Source organism: Charadrius vociferus, unplaced genomic scaffold, assembly GCF_000708025.1.
Source record: "Charadrius vociferus isolate BGI_N301 unplaced genomic scaffold, ASM70802v2 scaffold158, whole genome shotgun sequence".
Classification (NCBI taxonomy): domain Eukaryota; kingdom Metazoa; phylum Chordata; class Aves; order Charadriiformes; family Charadriidae; genus Charadrius; species Charadrius vociferus.
In genome coordinates this window covers 1,787,871-1,808,992 of record NW_009661372.1, presented here as the reverse complement: position 1 = coordinate 1,808,992, position 21,122 = coordinate 1,787,871, and the positions used below count along the sequence as shown (strand labels likewise).

Sequence of the window (21,122 nt, the reverse complement as noted above, 5' to 3'; positions counted from 1 at the left end):
CTCCTCCCAGTTTTGTGTCACCAGCAAACTTGCTGATGGTACACTCTATCCCTTCATCCAGGTCATTGATGAATATATTGAACAGGACTGGACCCAGTACTGACCCCTGAGGGGACACCACTCGTTACTGACCTCCAACAAGACTCTGCACCACTAACCACAACCCTCCGAGCTCTATCTGTCAGCCGCTGTTCAATCCACCTCACTGTCCATTCATCTAACCCACGCTTCCTAAGCTTGCCTGTGAGGATGATGTGGGAGACGGTGTCAAAAGCCTTGCTGAAGTCAAGGTAGACGTCTACTGCCCTCCCCTCATCCACCCATCCAGTCACCATCATAGAAGGCTGTCAGGTTAGTCAGACATGACTTCCCCTTGGTGAATCCATGTTGACTACTTCTGATAACCTTCTTTTCTTCCAGATGCTTTGAGATGATGCTCAGAGCGAGCTGTTCCATCATCTTTCCAGGGATGGAGCTGAGGCTGACTGGCCTGTAGTTTCCCAGGTCATCCCTTTTCCCCTTTTTGAAGACACAGCCTAACTTTCGGTTAAGAAAGTATTGCTGTAACTGAATTTTTATTCAAGCTGTACTTCTCCTGATCTAATTAGTCCCTAAAAACTGATGAGAGAAATATTTATGTCTATTAGAATATCTTCAAACTGGCGCTATCAATAGCACACCTGTCTGTCTTAAAAAAAAATAATTACATTTAAACTAATACTAACTCTCTGAAAAGATACCGAAAAATCTGAGAATGTTTCATCAGTAAGTCTTAAGTGAAAATAATTATGTACCTGAAGCAGTGTAGTAGTATGTGACAGTATGTACCCTGACTGAGAACATTTCTTCTATGATATGTTACTGAACTGGAAAGCATGGTTCTCAAGGTTTTCTAAATCTAATCATCACAGAATGAAATAACTTTCCATATCACTATAAAAATAAGTTGGTAGTACTTTGTGAAAGGTCTCTGTCTAAACAGCATTACAGATACAAGTTGTGTTAAAGTCATGTATATACTAAAAATGTTACGTTGTTATAATGAGGAGAAAATGTTCTGAACTTTATCAACAACCTCCAGGCAAGTTCATTGCGTTTATCAGTTCCCAAAAAACTGCCCAGTTGCACACAAAAAATATTATCAAGTCTCAACGATCACTACTCATTTGTATGGTGCATTAAGGCTGTGATCCAGGTGAGTCACTAAGCACCAGCTAGAAGTAGAAGTAACCCATTAAAATATGAAGCAATGCCAGTAACCTAATCTCTCTTCTCTCATTCATGTTCAGTGCATGTTATCTTTTTTGTTTTCTTTAAAGTAAGAGCTCAGAAGTGTTTTTGAAGACAAAAAAAAGAGATGTTTTGATAAGTCAGGCTTCCTTCAGGAAGAATTCTATGGCCACAAATTACAGCTGTAAGAATGGAGTAAGAAACTTGCTCAAATGCCAAGATAAACCAATGCTCCTAGATCTCTAAGCAACATGCAAAAAAGCACTTTAGAACATAAACTCCTGAAAGAGTCTTTTTTTTTTTTTTTTCCCAAACTATTTGCAATCTTTGACTTTTGGGATTTTAATATGAATCAACTCTTATAATAGGGTGCTCATCTGCTAAAAGAAGGATAAGCTGTCCATGGAAAACTGTTATAGCTGATGACATCTACTTAAAGAAATTTTTCTTGCCTTTTATTGGAACCAGGGAAGTCACAGATTGAACATTTGTTTGGCATAGCATTCAGCTAGTATTTATTTATCTATTTATTTAAAGCACTAAGGATTAGCATTTGCATCTGGAAAACTTAAAGAGTTTGTACATAACAGGTAAATGCACAGCTTTTTCTACAAAATATGACCTTTTCCTACAAAACCACTCTAAACATGTCTCCATGTTTCACTTTGATGTTTCTGGCCTTAAATGTTGTTCCATATGGCACAGTGAAAATAACAACAAAAAACACTGGGAAATGGAACGTTATTTGAATTTTCAATTCATCTGAGCACCAATGCCATGCAAGAAGATAATACCCCGTATACTGACATTTGTTTAGGATGCAGAAAAGAAAGCTTAACTGGTAGGGCAAAGACATGCCTAGAAAATAACACAAAATGGACCAACAGCAATGCTCAGTCTTCAAGAACTTAACACAGGATGGGATAATAGGCAGAAACTGCAGAGCTATAAATATTAAGATACAAAGTCTGCAGGAGACAGAGAGGTGGCCATACCAGCAACAGATTAAAAAACCTAAACTTGCTCCTGCCATTTGACTCTAATGTCATCCCAAGTAGAATACACTGAGGTATTATTACACAGTGACTACAGGTTTTAGACATATCCAATAACTCCCCTGTGGAGCCGCTGATGGTCAGGGAGTCATTGTGTGACTTGGTCCTAAGTATACAAACTCACAAGGAGTAGATGAGGCAGGAAGAGACCTCTGGATATCATTTAGTTCAAACCCACTGTCCCAGCAGTGTCCCCTTGAGATGGTTACCCAGGACTGTGTCCCGTCAGGTTCTGAGCAACTCCAAGGACGGAAACTCCACAATCTTTCTGGGCACCTGTGCCACTGTTCCATCACCCTCACAGTGAAGAAGGTTCGTCTTGTATTTCAATTTGCACCTTGTGTTCTACCACTCGATAGCACTGGCAAGATTCTGGATTGATCTTTAGACTGCTCCCTTCCTGCCCTCCCTCCCCCCCATTTTTATACACCTTGTCAAAATCCCCAGGAGCCTTCTCTTCTCCTGAACAGTCCCAGCTCTCTCAGTTTCTACTCATATGCCATATACTTCAATCCCTTAATCATCTTGGTCACCCTTTGCTGGATTCATTGTCTGTCCTTGTCCCTCGTGTACTGGGGAGCCCAGAATTGGACCCAGCACTTGAGGTGTGGCCTCACCAGTGCTGAGTACTGGGCAAGGATCACCACCCTCATCCTGCAGCACTCTTTCTAATGCAGCCCAGGAGGCTGCTGGCCTTCTTTGCTGAGACATACAAAAAGACTGTTTTTCGTTAAGAGCAGACAAATCTGCAGAAAAGAAATCCATTGAGGATTATTAAACACAATAAGCTACAGTATCATAAGATGTCCCTGAGCTATAAAACTGGAAGCTCAACAAGTTGGAAGTTGGATGATGTATCACTGTGTGCTTCCTCTATCCCTATGCTTAAGGCATCACTTTTTGACTAGTGTTGAAGCTATTAGATGAGATGGAACATTGGTCTGATGCAGGGCTATTTTTAGGCATTACAAAATGCTACATGAATTGTACAGTGTATATCTTACACCCACTGCAGTCATTTGCCAAGTTTCTGAATTAATTTGATTATGAAAGATACAAGATTATGAAAGATAACTATATTTAAATAAACAACACCGTTAAAGATTAATTACAAGTTCAGAACTTGTTTCAACTAAGCAGTAAGAAAAGCATCTGAAGAAAAATACAATGAAGATTTTACCTCATATCCCAATCAAATGAACTCCCAAACTCAGAATGGCACTTAAAAGTCAAATGTTTCTTCATGTACAAAGACCTTTCAGTTTTTCAGCATTCTCCCAGAAAGTGCAAGACAGACATGTTGGAGCCCCCAGACATATCCACAAGGACAACAGTATTAAAGACACTCACTTCTTCAAACCCGCCATATAATCAAAGAACAGAGATCACAATTAAGGGGCAAATATTTTATTGCTCTCCAGAAATTTTCGTATCATGCATACCACTGATTGACCTTTCCAGCTACCTGATACATTCATGAATTTGTGAAGTCTGTTGCAGTTTAAGAACTTCCTACTTTTTCTCAGTTGAGATGTATTTGATTACATAGTCCTAGGATTATCACCTCAATATTTTGTATTTCCCCCTCTCTTTTGACAAACAAGTCCTCATATAATTTCAAGCACATTTTTACACAAAAAATGCTCCAAAGAATCTGTACTATTCCTATAGGGCACAACTGATGCTCCTAAAAACCATTCATTCACATCAGGGTGTATTTCATAAATGGTGGCACTACATAATGGAACTTATGAAACAACACCATATGACCATACTAATCAACAGACAGCACATTGAATAAATGAAGTGATCTTCATTATTAACAGATGGTAAGTTCTAGCAGTTGCTATTTTATAGGTTGTAAAGGATCAGGATAGTTAACAAAAATGTTCAAACATCAGTTGTTCCCTCCTAAGAAAATACCACGGGATGCAAGTCTGCAAGAATCCTTTTTTTAAAATCTGAATTTACATATAGTCTAGTCATCAAATTTAATCTTTTTTCCTTGGAATGCTGCAATTTGAGACATTTGTTCCCGGCGTCTCTTGCTTGCTTCCCATGATGGATGAAGAGGCTGCTCCAAACGTGCTTTCTTATTGTCACATTTAATACCTGCAGCTTTTGCAAATGGTTGCTTCTTGAGCTGTGGTTCCTTTTTAAGAAGAGCTGGGCAAGAAGTACAAAATAAAACATTAATTACATCATGAACCTTCATAAAAATATGCTGAAGCTACCTTGGGATTGCAGGTATTTTCAAGAATTTCTTAATGAGCCAGGGGGAACACATTAATCTGAATCATCACAGCAAGATTTCCTCATCTTGCAGCCCAGTAAATTGTTACTTGGTAGACTCACGATAGTTAAGATTTATTGTTACTGACCACATTCAAAATCTGTGTAGACAAATATTCAGCACAGTCTCAACTTTTTTCTTCACAATAAACCAATGAGATATTAGACAGTGTAACTCAATATGACTGAAATGATATCCTTGAGCCAATGAATTCCAAAATGGAACCATATACTATGAATAGAATAAAATATTGAAGGAGCTAATGAAGGAATTACTCATGAGTTAAACTACTTGTTAAATATGATAATCTGACACCTTTACCTGTGCACAGGTAATACTAACTGCTCAACAGGAACATAGATGGAAAAGCACTTTCCAGTGTATATCCCACTTCAAGTATTTCTAATATTCAAAAATAGGAAATAGCAAACAGTATCCACAGATTAAAATGAAAGCTTAACCCTTTGACCATTTTAAAAACAAGTGTTACAATATGTGACACAAAATTGAAATGAAACAAAAACCAGCCTGTCATGATTAGACTGCAGAAGTAACAAAATCTCAAGAAGTTTTTACTCTTATAACTTTACTTTAAGTAATACGTACCTGTTCTTCCATTTTTGAAAGGTTGCTCTTTAGCATTTCTGAAAATAAAAGAGAATTTAGGATTTTTAAAGAAACTTGTAAGATGAAAAACACCTGTGAATAATGAATTGTCATCACCAAAACACTCGTGCAATGACTTTTCAAGCATAATGTGCAAAAACCTCATAAATTGTTTCCTCTTTATTAATAAAAAAGTAAAAATAGAAGTGTTCAGTAGTGATTTAATTTGGATACAGGTCTAGTTGAGAATCTTGTGTATATGTCAGTACTAATGTGAATATGAAAATTACATAAGTGTCAAGAAAGCACAAGAAAAGTGCAGAGTACTTTATGTGAAAATGTTCTAAGCTATAATTGACTCAAATTCTTATTTGGTAAGGCCTACTAAAAATCACAACAATTTCCACTATTGGGAAGGGAGGAAGGAATGGAGAACATACCTTTTTCTGTGTTGAGATTTCTGATTAGAGGTAGACAAGGAACTGCAGAACACTGATTCTAGCCTGCTTGCTTTTGCATGTGGCTTTCCTTCTTCTGTGATCAAATCTTGCGCTTTCCCAGGCACTGTGTTCTTTTCTTTCTTCACTATGTTTTTCTGAAGTCTATCCTCTTCTATTGCTAAAGAAAGACCAGTAACTGCTGCTACATTTTTCTTTCTTTTTACTTTGCCAATGAAGAAATCATCATTGCTGTCACTGTCAGAATCTGATGACTGGTTATAAAACCTCTCTTCAGTACTATCATCAAAGTACTCCTCTTCATTAGGATGTTCCTGGTCACTATCATCATTAATTTTTTTTTTAATGGCATTCAATTTGTTCATGCTCATATTTTCTTTCTTTTTTTGGTAGCCAAGTTTCCTTCCTGTTTTATTCTGAGTGACTGCTTGCATTTCTACTGCCTGAAATGAAGATTCTTCTGGAGCATAGGGTCTCTCCATTTCCACAGTTTTCTGCTTAACTTCATTCTCACAAAGTTCTTCAGCCACCCTGTCAGTTTCTATTTTCATACTCATTTTTGTTTTGTGTTCACTTCCTTGCTGTTTTTGAGCTGGTTTAAGAGCTTGGTCATCCAAATTGCTATCAAAACGTTGCGCTGATTTAGGCTGTTCTTCTGACTTTGCCTTTTTCGAAGGAGTGTTTTTGGCTGGGTTCTTTCTTGCATCCTTAAAAGCTTTTACAGCAGCTATATAAGGGGAAGAAGAAAGATCTTTTGTTGCAGTTATACATGAGTTTACATAAGTTATTTTAACATAATACAATGTTTTTGCAAGTTAAATATGTTGTATTGAGTAAGCATATTTTGAATGTCTTAATCAACTACTGAACGCATGGGGCAAGAAATACCTTAGAATACAGCATCAACAAAGGTGAGGAAAAGAACTTGACGTTACCACCTGGATATACTGTTAAACTCGGGTTTAACTGTGAACTTCTCTTCAGCAAATAATCTGCAGCTGATAATTCTGTTCACTTAGGGCATTACTTTGTGTGTAAAAACTGCAAACGAACAGTAAATTGCTCAGATGCAATTAACCGGGTATTTGACATGCTCTGTTATTAACAAAGTAATTTTGTGACATTATTACTAGGACTTGACCCTTTTTAACATCAACTTTAGTTGGAAAATTTGAGTTCAAAGAGAACAGGAGATAACCTAAAGAGCCAGGAAAGATTCCCCAAGGATTCTGGGGACAGTTACCAGAGAAGTTTAAGGGAGTCATTTGCAAAACCTTTCAGCTGCCTTTGGAAACCCAGTTGTAATGCTCCTTTTACCTTTGTATCTGCAAGTTATTGTGCTCATTGCCAGTTCAGTCCTACTTAATTTAGAGATAATCTATTACATCCATTTGATTTTTAGAGTTCCCATTATGAGCCCTGTTTGTCCCACAGCCTATATCTCAAATGTTGTATAACATACTGTCCCATAAAAGCCCATTTGAAGCAATATAATGGACTGCAAGCTTGTCACACTTGATTCACTGCAACTGTACCCCATGCACCAGTACAGGTTGGGGGCTGACCTGCTGGAGAGCAGCTCTGTGGAAAGGGACCTGGGAGTCCTGGTGCACAACAGGATGACCATGAGCCAGCAATGTGCCCTGGTGGCCAAGAAGGCCAATGGCATCCTGGGGTGCATCAGGAAGAGTGTGGCCAGCAGGTCGAGGGAGGTCATCCTCCCCCTCTCCTCTGCCCTGGTGAGGCCACATCTGGAGTACTGTGTCCAGTTCTGGGCTCCCCAGTTCAAGAAGGACAGGGAACTGCTGGAGAGGGTCCAGCAAAGGGCAACGAAGATGATTAGGGGATTGGAACATCTCTCCTATGGAGAAAGGCTGAGGGACTTGGGTCTCTTTAGTCTACAGAAAAGAAGATTGAGGGGGGATCTTATTAATACTTACAAATACTTAAAGGGAGGATGCCAGGGGGATGGGAGCAGTCTTTTTTCAGTGGCGCCCAGTGATAGGACGAGGGGTAATGGGCATAAACTTGAACATAGGAAGTTCCATCTTAACATGAGAAGGAACTTCTTTACTTTGAGGGTAGTGGAGCACTGGAACAGGCTGCCCAGAGAGGTGGTGGAGTCTCCCACTCTGGAGACATTCAAAACCCGCCTGGACGCTGTCCTGTGCAACCTGTTGTAGGTGACCCTGCTCTGGCAGGGGGGTTGGACTAGATGATCTCCAGAGGTCCCTTCCAACCCTAACCATTCTGTGATTTTGTGATTCTGTGATTCTGTAATTACAAGAGCTTTTGATTTTTTAACTTTTCTTTTTGTAATGGTTGTTTGTGTCAGAAACATACAGGAACAATATAACACACCAGTAAGCTACTGAAGTCATTAACAAGTTAATGTAGTATTTCATACCTTTAAGTTCAAGAAATCTCGGCTTCAAGATGGGGTGTGTTGCAAGTCTTGCAATGGCTCGCTCAGTTGCAGTACAATTTGGCTATACAAAATAAATTCAAAGGCATGAAGTCAATAGAACACTGAATACTTATACAGGCCTGTATCAGTTATGCTACAATGCACACTAATGTGATTCTCAACTATTAATTGCACAAGAGGAAAAGCTTATGACACTATAATATTTGAATATTTCTTATTTTTTCCTGTATTACTGTGATTCTAAAGGAGGAAAAATCTGCCAGCCCAAACATTGACACAAATGTAATAGACACTTAAGTCCGCTATTTCTCAGGTACTGAATAGGGTTAACATGATTTTTGTTTTAAAAGCATACCAGACACACCTTTCAGAGCTAACACTGTGATTTTACATTGGCTATTTCTTCTGCATGCAAAGCAAATGCATGAACACCCTGAATAAAGAACATCATATTGGTAGAAAGCATTCTGCATGAAAGAATACAGCAGCTTGCAGGAAGTATGGATGCCATGAAAGTACGCAAAATGACATGGCAGGTATTGAACCACATTAAATGTGGTTAAGAGGCAAGGTCTAGCCTGATCTTAAAGACAAGCAGCCTTGAATTTGATGTGGTAGAATACTGGAACTCTGTAGACTGATTCAAAGAACAAATATGATCTTCATGCTTTAATTTGAAGAAAAAGGAGAAAAGTAGGAATTGCTTCCATTTCTGTCTTCCTCTTTCATACATTAGAAGTCACAGATACAACACATTGTAAAAGCGATCTCATTTTCAGGTGCTCGTCACCACTCTGCTTGAGGAACAAAATGAGAGGAATCTAAGCCTCTTCCAAAGACAGCTTTATCTTCTTTTTTCTTTTTGACAGGAGGGAAAGGGGGTGTAACAGGCTTGTAAAACACAAATTTAGCAAGAATATTTCTTAAAGCTTGCGGTCGAATTCTCTGGGAGAGACAAGAAAAGACATACCTTCCTCCCAGTGGTCCTGGAATGTTTAAATTGTTGCTACCTGAGATTTGAGCTACATGCTACAGGAAGTACTACAGCATAAGCCACCCAAACCAACAGATGATGAGCCTCATAATGAACCCGGCAAGTGCCCCGTGATCCAACTTGAGCTGGTTTTGGTGCCCAACAACTCAGTACAACATGCTGCCTCTCCTGTCCTGAGTGACCACCGCAACAGATGGAGCCCAAGTCACAGGTATGTAAATGGTAGGGAATAAGGGGTGGAGATTGTACTGGCTCTGCCTTAGGATGGAGTTAACTTTCTCCATAGCAGCCAAGATGGTGCTGGGCTTCGGATTTGTGACTAAAACATTTTCGAGTTGGTAACACACCAATGCTTGGACAGCATCAAGGCCTTCTCTGTTTCTTAGTCCGCTTTCCCAACAAGCAGGCAGGGTGTGGACAAGAGGCTGGGAAGAAAATACACCTGGGACAGCTGATCCAAATTGACCAAAAGGATATTCCATTCCATACCCAGTCATGCTCAGCAATAAAAGCTCAAGTAAAGGAAAAGGAAGGGGTAGATGTTTGTGGTTATGGCATTTGTCTTCCCAAGTAACTGTTATGTGAAATGAAGCCCTGCTTTCTGGGATGTGGCTAAATACCTGCCTGTTGATGGGAAGCAGTGAATAAATTCCATATTCTCCTTTGCCTACACACACAGCTTTCCTTCACTTATCGAACTACCTTTATCTCAAGCCACGAGTTTTTCTCGCTTTTGCTGTTCTGATGCTATCCCCATACTGTGGGGGTGGGGTGAGCAAGCAGCTGCTGGGTGCTTAGTTGCTGGCTGGGGTCAAACCACGACACAAACACTACCTAATACATCACCAATGCATTGTTAAAATATCTGATTTGCTTGACATAAGAGTGCTTAGTGGGGAATCTTGTTTGTATGTACATTTTCTTCCAGCAGAATTATGCCACTTAGTATAAACAGTTATGTATTCATTCCATACAGACGGACACGTCATGCCAACAACTAGGTGCAGGAGAGTTACTTTCAGTGTTTTGGTCTGAAGGAAACAGAGCAGAATACTACAGCAAAGCCAGTACCTCTAAATGCAGAAATATTCAATTGGTTTGCAAAATGTAAATCTTGTTCCTCAACCAATGCAAAGCAAATCCCATTTGCTGTAGTTCTAGAGCTTACAAAATATACTCTGGGTATGTCTGCTCATATTTCATGTTTGAAGTGCACAGCATCTGGGAATTCTAGTAGTTTCCTTTCTCCTCAAGTCTCTGCTATTACAACGTTATTTCTTCAGGTCAAGAAAAACTGGAAAAATGTTTTCTCTGTAGACTGTCTACAGAACTATGAACACTAGCCAGAGGAGACGGGTCAAAAGATGGGTCCATTTCCAACGGCCACAGACTGGCTTACTTTCAGACTAGCCTAGCTCTGAGAACTTGAAATCTGAATTTTGATCCCCATGTGACAGTGCTGCACGCTGCCACCAGATTCCTGGGACAGCAAGCTCACATTTCTGAAGATCAAATGCTATTTTCTTTGGAGATTTTTCTATAGCTGGAAAATCTATTTCTGAACTTAATTAATACACTTTTTCCCTCAGCTACTTCCTGTGGGTTTTGAAAGAATATACCATGAAGTTCAGAAAGCAGCAGCAGCTTCTGTGCAACATCTGGTGTCCTTTAATTCAAATATTTATAGAACGGGTTTAGGCATATACATGCCAATGCATATGGAATAACCACGTTTTTTTCCTTATAGCAAAATACTTCACAAACACTGCTCACACTGATAGATAGTAGCCAACAAACATAGAATATGACATTCACATTCTTTAAAATTTCTCATTTTTCTGTTTTTTTGGCACTTCCAATGCTCAATTTATTTTTCCTCAAGTATTTTCCAGTATATAAAACCTTGGCAGGAAATAAAACTTACCAGAAAAACGTCAACTGTATTTACAGCAAGAACACCCTTTCCCCCTCCTCCTGTCCGCAGTATGTTTAATTATGCAGATCCTGGAATTGTACACACTTATTCTCACATGTTCCTGCTACCTTTTGTATTATTTTGCACTATTCATTTTTTCATGCAAGAATGTCCTAGTGCTTTCCATAGGAACACTCTCCCTCCTTCAGGGTGCAATTGAGGTGCTGCAAAACGCGCAATGCAACTGAGCACTGCATAGTTATACTTTTCAGTGAGAAGTTGTAAGCTATGTACACAACCAACTGAATGTCAGAGTCTTCTCAAACTTTTCATCTTGGTAAGTGATGCATTATTTCCGTATATACTATTAAAGACATCTCTCTATCATCATTGACATGTTCCATTAAATTTTATGTGGACATTTAACTGGATTAACTGCACTGATCTCTATGTTTTCAGATCTCTTAAAATAAAAAGAAAACCAAACTGCATAAACAAGCATTCTTCATCCTGAATGGTAGATGTACACACAGATGCACAAACCTCAAAACCTAACTTGTCAGTTATAGCATAATAAAGCAGCAGTTGTATAACTTACACATGTGCAAGCCACATGTGTATGCCCCACATAAGGGAGATAAACTTTGTACAATGTGGCAATGATTGGGAAGAGAATGGACATTACAAGCTTGCTAAGACAAAAACAAATTCACAAGGCAAGTTTTGAGATATGCTGGTATACGGGTCAGAAGAAGTACGCAGCATGTCTGAGAGCTGGCAGAACTGGGTAAAAAAAACATCAGGCAGAAGTTGGGTGGGTAGTACCTGCTTCATACAATGCAGATGATAAAGTAGAGAACGAGAAAGTGAGAGTCTCACGGCCTTGGGGAATCTGGGATTGCAGGAGTTGAAAGGGGTACCTCGTTAGCCTGCTTGAGACAGTAGACCTTCAGGAATAATAAAGGGCAGAAATCTGGGGTTAATTTGGGAACACGAAATGGAGACTTCTGACCATCACTTCATGCTGATCACTCTTCCTGTTGAAGTCTACTTCTGTTTGTACCCTCTCTGCTATAATTATAATCATTAATAGGAAAGAAAGAGATCATACTTCTATTCTTCAGTTGACTTTTGTACAAAAGGGGATTGATCGCCTTGTTAAAGGTCTTACCAGAAACAAGGCTGCTACTAGAAGAGTATACTACTACAAAGACTACTACTAAAATTTCAACTGGGTCAAAGGACAGTGCTACCAAACTGGGAATGCTTGGCGTCCCTGCATCTGTCACTTTAGATCATCTCTCAGTTATTTAAAATAATGGCATTCAAATGGAGACAATCAGAAACCCCACTGACAAGTATGCAGTACACGGCAAAAGCCACGACACAAAAAAGTAACCTTGAAGCATGTCATACTCAAGTTTCTAAACTAACTGGAAGTGCATTTTAATGTTGAGTGTAACAGTAGCCTGATTTTAAGCAAAAAAAAAAAAAAAAAAAAAGGCAGGGATAATGCTAACCAGGGGAAGCATAAAAAAAAAAAAAAAAAAAAAAAAAGGCAGAGATAATGCTAACCAGGGTAAGCATAAAAAAAAAAATAATACAAAAATCCCCAGTTCTGGGCCAAAGCAAGATGTCATTGCAACACCCTTTATAGCAGCTTAGAAGAGCTGTCTCTCTACAAAAAAAGAAAAAAACCCAGAAAACCTATTAATCCACACGTTCTTCCCAGAGCTCTAACTAGTTACAGCTGTCCTTCATAATACCAGATGTAGTTAATGTGGAGTCGCAGCGTGGCTGAAGGTGCCAGATCATGGCTGCTACCCAAGTCCATCCCATGACTTCATACTGCTTTGGAATAAGACCCTTGAGAAAAGTTACTTTCTGACTGTGAAATGCTGCTAGTTCTCCCCGTTCCTTTATGTCTGTAAGACATATAGTATGTGATTTGTGGCCATCAGTATGAGAAGCAATTGGTTACTGGTATCACTTGGGGCAGCACTGTTGTCTCTCAGCTCCTGACAGCAAGCGATTGTTTGTTCACTGTGATGCATTGACCCTGGCTGGACACGAGGGGCACACCAAAGCCACTCTATCATTCCCCCTTCTCAGCTGGATACAGCTAAGTTTCCTCTGCTGCTCCTTCCTCCTTGGTGGGAGGACTCTACACACTCTTCCCCTGCTCCAGAGTGGGGTTCCTCCCATGGGAGACAGTCTTCCACAAACTTCTGCAATGTGAGTCCTTCCCATGGGCTGTAGTTTTTCATGAATTGCTCCAGCATGGTTTCTCCACAGGGTCACAAGTCCTGCCAGCAAACCTGCTCTAGTGTGGGATCCTCCCTCCATGGGGCCACAAGTCCTACCAGGAGCCTGCTCCAGTGCGGCCTTCTCGTAGGGTCCCAGCCTCCTTCGGGCATCCAGCTGCTCTGTCATGGGGTCCTCCACGGGCTGCAGATAGATATCTGCTCTACCATTAACCTCTACAGGCTGCAGGGAGATAGCCTGCCTCACCATGGTCTTCTCCACGGGCTGCAGGGGAATCTCGGCTCCGGTTCCTGGAGCACCTCCTCCCCCTCCTTCTTCACTGACCTTGGTGTCTGCAGGGTTGTTTCTCACACATATTCTCACTCCTCTCTCCAGCTGCAATTACAATTTTTTTTTTTTCTTCCCTTCTTACATATGTTCTTACAGAGGCACTACCACTGTTGCTGATGGGCTCAGCCTTCGCCAGCAGCAGACCCATCTCGTAGCTGGCTGGCATTGGCTCTATCAGACACCGGGGAAGCTTCTAGCAGCTTCTCACAGAAACCCCCCAGCTCAGCTACCAAAACCTTACCATGCAAACCCAACACACTCGCCTTGATAACAGGAGGATAGACCAACTAGGGAATGCAGTAAACAGGTCTTTGTTTGATTTGGCAAGAGTTTAAACAAGAGTGGTTCTCCCAAGTACAGAAATAACAGAGAGTAATCCCACAGTATTCAAAGGAGAGAAACATCAGCACTAAATGCTTCAGACTCTGCACTGGAAATGGATAGCCAAAACCTGTCAGATTTATAATCAACCTTTGCTCAGTTTTTACTCAAGCTTTCCTAATTTTCCATGTCACATCAAATGATGGTACAAGTGTTATGATGAAGTAGCTATACAACCTGAACAGGAAGACAGGTGAAAAGTTCTTATGGCAATTACTTCTGTATGGATCTCAGGAAATCATGCAAATTTCAACAGATTTTTTTTATTGGACTATATACAATTTTAAAAATAGACTCACAAAAAAATTCCAATTGAAGATAAAATGTATGTCCCAACAGATCTAAAGGCTTTGCCAAAAAACTCAGCAGAATAATAAAACAATAAAAGAAAAACTGAACAACTTCTTACAAAACATCAAGATACACAAGCAAACCTGAAGTCCCCCTTGGCTTCTTTATTATTCTTTTCAGTGCTTGCCACGCTTTATATTGGTTTACATTGTTTTCTGTTATCATGGTAATTCAACCATGAAAATATTTGGATATTTATTTTATTTATCTTGCAAGCATTATGGAAGCTGAAGACCCACGTCAACATGGGGAACTCTGGACAACCTTTTCACTCATCTGCAGAACTGCACACAACAGAAGCTAAAGGTCTGGAGAATCAGCTGACTTTGCATTGATGGCAGTAGCACTGACTGTCAACTCATCACTGACTTCAGCAGACTGTTGAATCCAACATCGGGGAGAAGTATGGGATTCTTCTAAATACTATCAAGGTGCTTACACTGCCCTAACTTCATTTGTATGTTTGGACCAAAGCTATTCTTTTCCCCATAATTCGTCACTTAGATTTACCTTCGCTCCTACATCCAGTTTGGCTTGTCTTTTATCAAAAGGAAGTATGAAGTATAAACTTATTTCTATCATTGTCTCCTTTTAAAATAAGAATTTCAAAATAGTCCATAAACTCAAACAAAAATAGATTTCTTGCTGTTTGCTGCTGCGTGCATGATAAAAAATACCTACTATCCAAGCATTTGAAAAAGTTTAAAGGCCCTTTAAGAAGCCTAGCCCTTTAAAATTATTACAAACCCATATTTAATTTGAGTATAGAAGAGTCAATAGAGTTTCTGTGGATTAACCTGTCACAACTAACTTAGCCAACCACACAAGTGTGAGGTAAATACTTATTTTTCAGATTGGGAAATGGTCAAAGAGAAATGGAGTGTTTCAGCCCAAACTACCACAGTGATCTACAACAGAGCTTGGCATAAACCCCAGACCTGCCCAAGTACAAATTATGTATTTAATCTTCTATTAATTTTTTCCTTCTTCTCTTTATGCATAAAATAATTCCTATGATTGTCGACGAAAATTCAGAACAAAAAAATCCTCAGTAAAGCAGGCATGGATTCTCAACTATCTCCTTATAGAGAACAGAGTCAGCTCTAGGTGTAAGCTGAAACAGCAAGATTGTGAGAAAACTCCAATGCCATTAACTCTTCTTCACTTCCTCCAGGACTAGTAAGAATACGTGTCTATAATCCTATCAGTTTGGCATCCCACACAAACAACGCACATACTTTTAAAGAAAAAAAACATTAACTTCTTAAGGTTATGAAAGAGGACATAAAGCAAGTGCTGTGCCAACTCCCCCCCCCCAAGTTGTGGTGGTCTAACTCATTGTGACTACCTACACTGAAATCTCTGCTGGCCTTTGAGAAAACCTAGAAGCATTTTGAACATGACAGGATGCTGTGGACAAACGCATCTATGATGTGGACAAATTCCCAGTGGAAAGCAATTGTGAAGAGAATACTCCCCGTATTAGATTCTAAAAAAATTATTAAGAAATATTTGTAATGTAAAAATATTACATAATTTGAATTGTACATCCAGTATAATTAACCAGTATAAAATATGTACAGTTTTGACTTACAGCAATGTAAAATCAAATACACAAAACGTAACAGTATAAAGGCTACATGTTTTGGCTTTTTATATATGGCTTTGTACAAAATATATGCATTTCACATATTTTGACATTTGAAGAGTTGAGGCACTGTATCACTATAAAATATATGTGTCTTGCCAAACTGAATAAAAAAAAAAAAATGGCACACAGCGCAGTAAAATAGATGCCACGAAAAAAAAAAAAACCCACACAAATCCCACAGAAAACCCAGCCAAACCCCACCCCAACCCAAATCAGGCAAAAGAGAATCATATTGAGAAAGTAAAGTGGAAAGCAAAATATGATGAAGTAGAAACCCTGAAGCAAAAAATGTACTTCAGGGAGAACAGAAAGAAAATGCATCTCTGATTAACAGGCAGTAGCTCTGAACAATACAAAGAGAAAGGTCTTTGCCACAAAATTCACATAGACTTCTTCAGAGAACATAATGAAATTTGGAGGAAAGGTCATATACAAATTAGTTTGACAACCAGTATATATCAGATCTGAAACCAAAACTGACTTTCGCAGAAAAGTGAAGTTGACAGGTCATTTGCTTGTAACTGGCCATCTAGAATGAAGGTCTGGAGACTCAAAATAGGCTGTTGTTTATTAACTCCGAAAAGGGAGTTAAGATGGCCAATCTCAAAATGAAATTTGGAACAACCACTATTTGGGAAGGCCAAATCAAAACAATTGATTACTTATACTTATTCGTTACAGACAAGAGAGCAGAAACACAAAGCAGACCAACAACACTCACACAGTGCTGCAAGCTGAGCAGGAAACAGAATTGTCTGAGTTCACTACGACCTGAATGCATCTAAGCTCCCAAGATCCAGCTGTGCATCACAGGCATGTCCAAGGACTGAGTGGAAGCAGATGGTAGCAAATAAAATCGGTGAGATGCAGGGATGAGCTCCACATTATTAAAACTATTTAACGGAACTAAGAAGTTCATGGTATTTTCCCTTGGACAAACCTGAAAAGTTTCAAAATTGAGATATCTACCAGCCTCCTCATGAAGTCAAGTTGGTGACAAAAATCTGTACCAAACCTTCAGGGACGTAATCTTGAGATATCCTTACAATATTTCACTGCAAAACAGATGCTCAAACTTCAAATTATCACCTGTCAGATGCAGAGTGATAGAGCATCGTATGTATAAGCACATACGAAAGACAGTTTACAACTGAGAAATAGACATAGTTCAGATCTCCAAATTTAAAACAGATGCAAAGCTTCAAAACTACCTAACATTTGAAAAACAAGCTCCAATTTAATCACACATATTTCAGATAATTTATAATGTAAAGGTAAAAGATTTATCCCTGCCAACAAACCCTGTCTTCCTCAGACCTTTACATTTACAAGCATTACCACCAGGGAACACACCTATATATAATTAAAGTATTGTCAGGTCAATGTCTTCAGATAAAACTCTCAGGAGAGATGTGTTTATGTTCAGAACACTGCTGAAGGAACTAAATATGAGAGCCAGGGATTTGGAGGCACAGCTGACTTAAAGACTTCATGAACACTGCACACACTAACCAGGGGTAGACCATGTTCTAATATGTTATTCAAAACAAGACAGAATTTCTTGGCATACCACATTGCAATTTTCGTGCACAATTGAAAACAGATTTCTTTTAGTCTATATGTTTTTCAGCCACTTTCTGAAAAAGACAATGGAAATACAAATTCTGTTCACTGAAAAACTATTAAAACATCTGAGATAAACATACCAGTCCTTTGGCACCAAAATGTAATTTTCCATCATTAAGTCTATTGAGGGAGTATATGCCTTCGAAACTTACTCTAATGATAAACATATGTCAGATATATATGGAAGCTCTGATATTACTTGAGCATATCAGCAGATGATGGATGTAAAATAAATGGAAAACCTGGATGTTCACATTTTATAGCAGGTATTTCACCATATGGCACACACAACGGTCACCTTTATGCTTAGAGGCTCTTGGACGTCTTCTAAGGCATTACATTCTTATTACTGAACTCCTGCATGCAGAATTTTCCTAATGTCTAGTCACTCAACCATTTCAATCACCATGCACTTATTTATATTCCAAAAATCATGAAAAACTAGACCATCACCCTTTAAATTTAATGCTGTTACACTTTCACTAAGTGACTAGTTATGTCATGTTTCTCACACTTTCTCTTACCTAGCAATCTTGCCATAGAGGGACAATATGCTGTAAACTTATGCTCTCTTTTTACCAAACTGCAACTTTTTAATGTAGCTGGTCTTAGCAGGTACATTCATTGACATTCCAATGGATGAGATTTTTCTTTAAACAGAATTCCAGTAATTCAAGAACATCTAATTTTTCTCATTCTACAGTTAAGTTTTTAAAAGTTCAAGCAATAGTGCCTCCAGCACTTTTAATCTAATTTTGCAGTGTTAACAGACTGATGGGCTTCATATTGAGCTGAAAGTGCCCTCCTAATTCCACAACTTTTTTTTAGTTTTTATTTTTATAAATCTCAATGTCTTAATTCTGAGTTGCAGCACATTAAAAATTGATCTGGATAGGAAAGGGGGAAAGAAATTGGAATGGTTCTGTACTTTATTTTTATATGATACAGAATGAAAAACTGATAAGAGTTTCATTTATAACAATAAAAAAAGCAAAAGACAGCAGCAGCTGTTTTTCATTTTTTGAAATATCAGGAATGTCCAATTTTTATTTTTTTTTAAATTTTGTAGTGCAATTGAGTCACACTACAAAGTGTATATATAGAAAGAGCTTTTCCAGTTAGTAATGTGTGAGTAGCTGTCGATTATTAACATAAGTGATTAAAATTGTTTATATAAAGTGTTAAGATGTCCTTCATGTTAAGTTCTCTAAGCAACCAAAATAATGAGATCCTAACTCATGTATGTTCTACCTTACTTACTCTCTCCTTGTACTTATTTTCTGTGCCAACTCTATGGTGCTTCTCAAAACAAGATGAAGAGGTAATAATCTATGGCCACCTTTCCCTCAGTGGTACACTGATCTTGGTTTCTCACACAAAAACCCCAAACTGCTGGAAATTAATGCTTTTAAAACCACCTCCAGTAACCCTGGTTGAAATTGCTCAATGGGTACCAATACTTAGAGGATTAGCAGATAGATAGACAGATGGCAAGAGAGGGAAAACATTTTGCTTTCTCATACAGCTGCACATATCCTTCTCCCCGCCCCTTCATGTGGATCAACTGTATAAACTGATTACATTCCCAATAGATACATAAAGCATAAAATTCAAAGATTCTCTCTTTAGTACCCAAATGAATTAAGGGTAACTGAAAACTCTCACTATTAATATCTGTCCTACATTTGTAGCTTCTCTAATCTCGTTTAACATTTTCTGTTCACCATCATCACTCTGACTGGAGGCTGTAGCACGTTACTAGTACTAAACTTTTATGACAATTGGAACTTCCATTCAAAAGACTTCTTAGTGCTTCACTTTTCCTGTAATACACTTGTGCTGTTAGACTTGACATACAGTGCTTCACAACACAGCACCACTCTCACGCACATACATTCTACCCCATTATCCCTATAAAGACTGTACCTTCCATTAATTATCTTGAAGACCTGGTGGAAGGATATCTATTGTATCTGTGATGATGATATATATCAGGTAGTCTAGTTTCCCCCATTAATTTTTTCTGTTCAAGGATTGGATTCATAATTTACACCCTTTCTTTGTAGCTTAGTATTGGAGGTGCCAATCAAATGGCACTGTAGGCAGTCTTATTTACCTTCATTATTTATTGCATCAAGCTGTTCCCTCCTTGGCCTTTAAGAGACATCCTGAAAAGTAGCCACATGCCCCCTGTTGGTCATGTCATTGTGAATCAGATGTTCCTCCACGCATATTGTATTCTGCCTGCTTTTAGTTTCAGTATTCCTTTATGACCTTTGCAATTTTCAGTGCCAGCAGCCAGGCACAATTTTGATTACAATGCAGCTCATGTTTCCTGTCCAGCTTCCTCTTGCCCCAAAGGTTAACCAAACACCTAAATCTCTCCTTTCTATACCATACTCTCATCCATCCATTAAGATTCTGGACCTCTGCCTGCCTCTTGGGCACTGCATGTAAGTCTGAACTATACTTTGGAGAAGGATACCAAGGAGATTCTGGACCTCAGCAACTTGGCCTTGATTTAATAATAATAAAAAAAAAAAGCCGAACCAACCACCATACCTTGAGAACCTCTTGTTATGCTACTTTTTTTTTCCTTGCATTTCCTTCAAGGAAAGCATAAAAACAAGACTACTTCTAACACCTTCCTTTATTGTTCCCATGACAGCTCATTAAGATATTTATAAACATCATTTAAATACTCATGAAAGACAAGCAACTCTTAACTTTCCTCCCTATTTTAGATGACTGCTGTGATACAAATCTTTCTGTTTGAAAAGTCTGAAAAAAATACAGCCATGTGCATGTGAAGCACTATGCATCACCACATCACTACCACAGGTATACCTGACCTTAAAAGCACTGCTCTTCCTCACTCACCCCTTTGTCCATTTGCGGTCTTGCAATTGTGTTTATTGTGTTTGAATTACCTACATGATCCAAGCCAATTATCACTTACAACAATATGAACTGACTCCCACTGAGCTTCACTGACAACAATATACCTGCCCACATTCTGGTCTGACACACCCAGTAAGTGAAATAAGAATATTCAAAACAAAAGCAATCACATCACTTTTGAGATTGAGCCTTGCCTAAGGACAGAAATACACTTTAATGATCTTGAACAATCAGTTCAGCCAGGCAACAAAATTAAGGAATACCCCTTCACAGGAATGCAAACGAGTGGTAGAAAGATCCCCGGACTAGTAATTTAAAATCTGACAGGAGGTGGCCTTTTTGTGTCAGAGACAAACATAGTATCTCTGTGAAAAACTGCCAAAGTTACTAGCAGTTTATTTCAATGCTGAACTTTAAAAAGATTCTTTCCAGAATGGACAAAATCCAAGCTGTAATTAAACTGAGATCACTGCAATTGCTACTCTGCTGTTGAAGATCATGGTAACTTTGGTCTAGCCTATCTCCTTGCTCTCAAATGGGGACCCTACTAAGGCACATGTGTGGCAGCCTAGTTTGAATGCAAAGGGGTTAATGGAGAAGAGACCTACAAATTGGCCTGAAGAAAGTACGGGAAAGAG

General features: G+C 38.9%; 1 protein-coding gene across 1 annotated transcript in view; it reads right to left on the bottom strand.

Moving 5' to 3' along the window:
• Positions 1-4,263: 4,263 nt before the first annotated feature.
• The window catches only part of SRFBP1 (serum response factor binding protein 1), a 78,965-nt gene continuing 62,106 nt past the window's right edge, over positions 4,264-21,122 (bottom strand). Inside the window, exons 5-8 of the mRNA XM_009893820.1 lie at positions 8,050-8,131; positions 5,625-6,369; positions 5,185-5,222; positions 4,264-4,451 (exon numbers count right to left, since the gene is read on the bottom strand). Coding sequence (XP_009892122.1) covers positions 4,264-4,451; positions 5,185-5,222; positions 5,625-6,369; positions 8,050-8,131 — 1,053 coding nt within the window. The remainder of the gene's footprint in view (positions 4,452-5,184; positions 5,223-5,624; positions 6,370-8,049; positions 8,132-21,122) is intronic.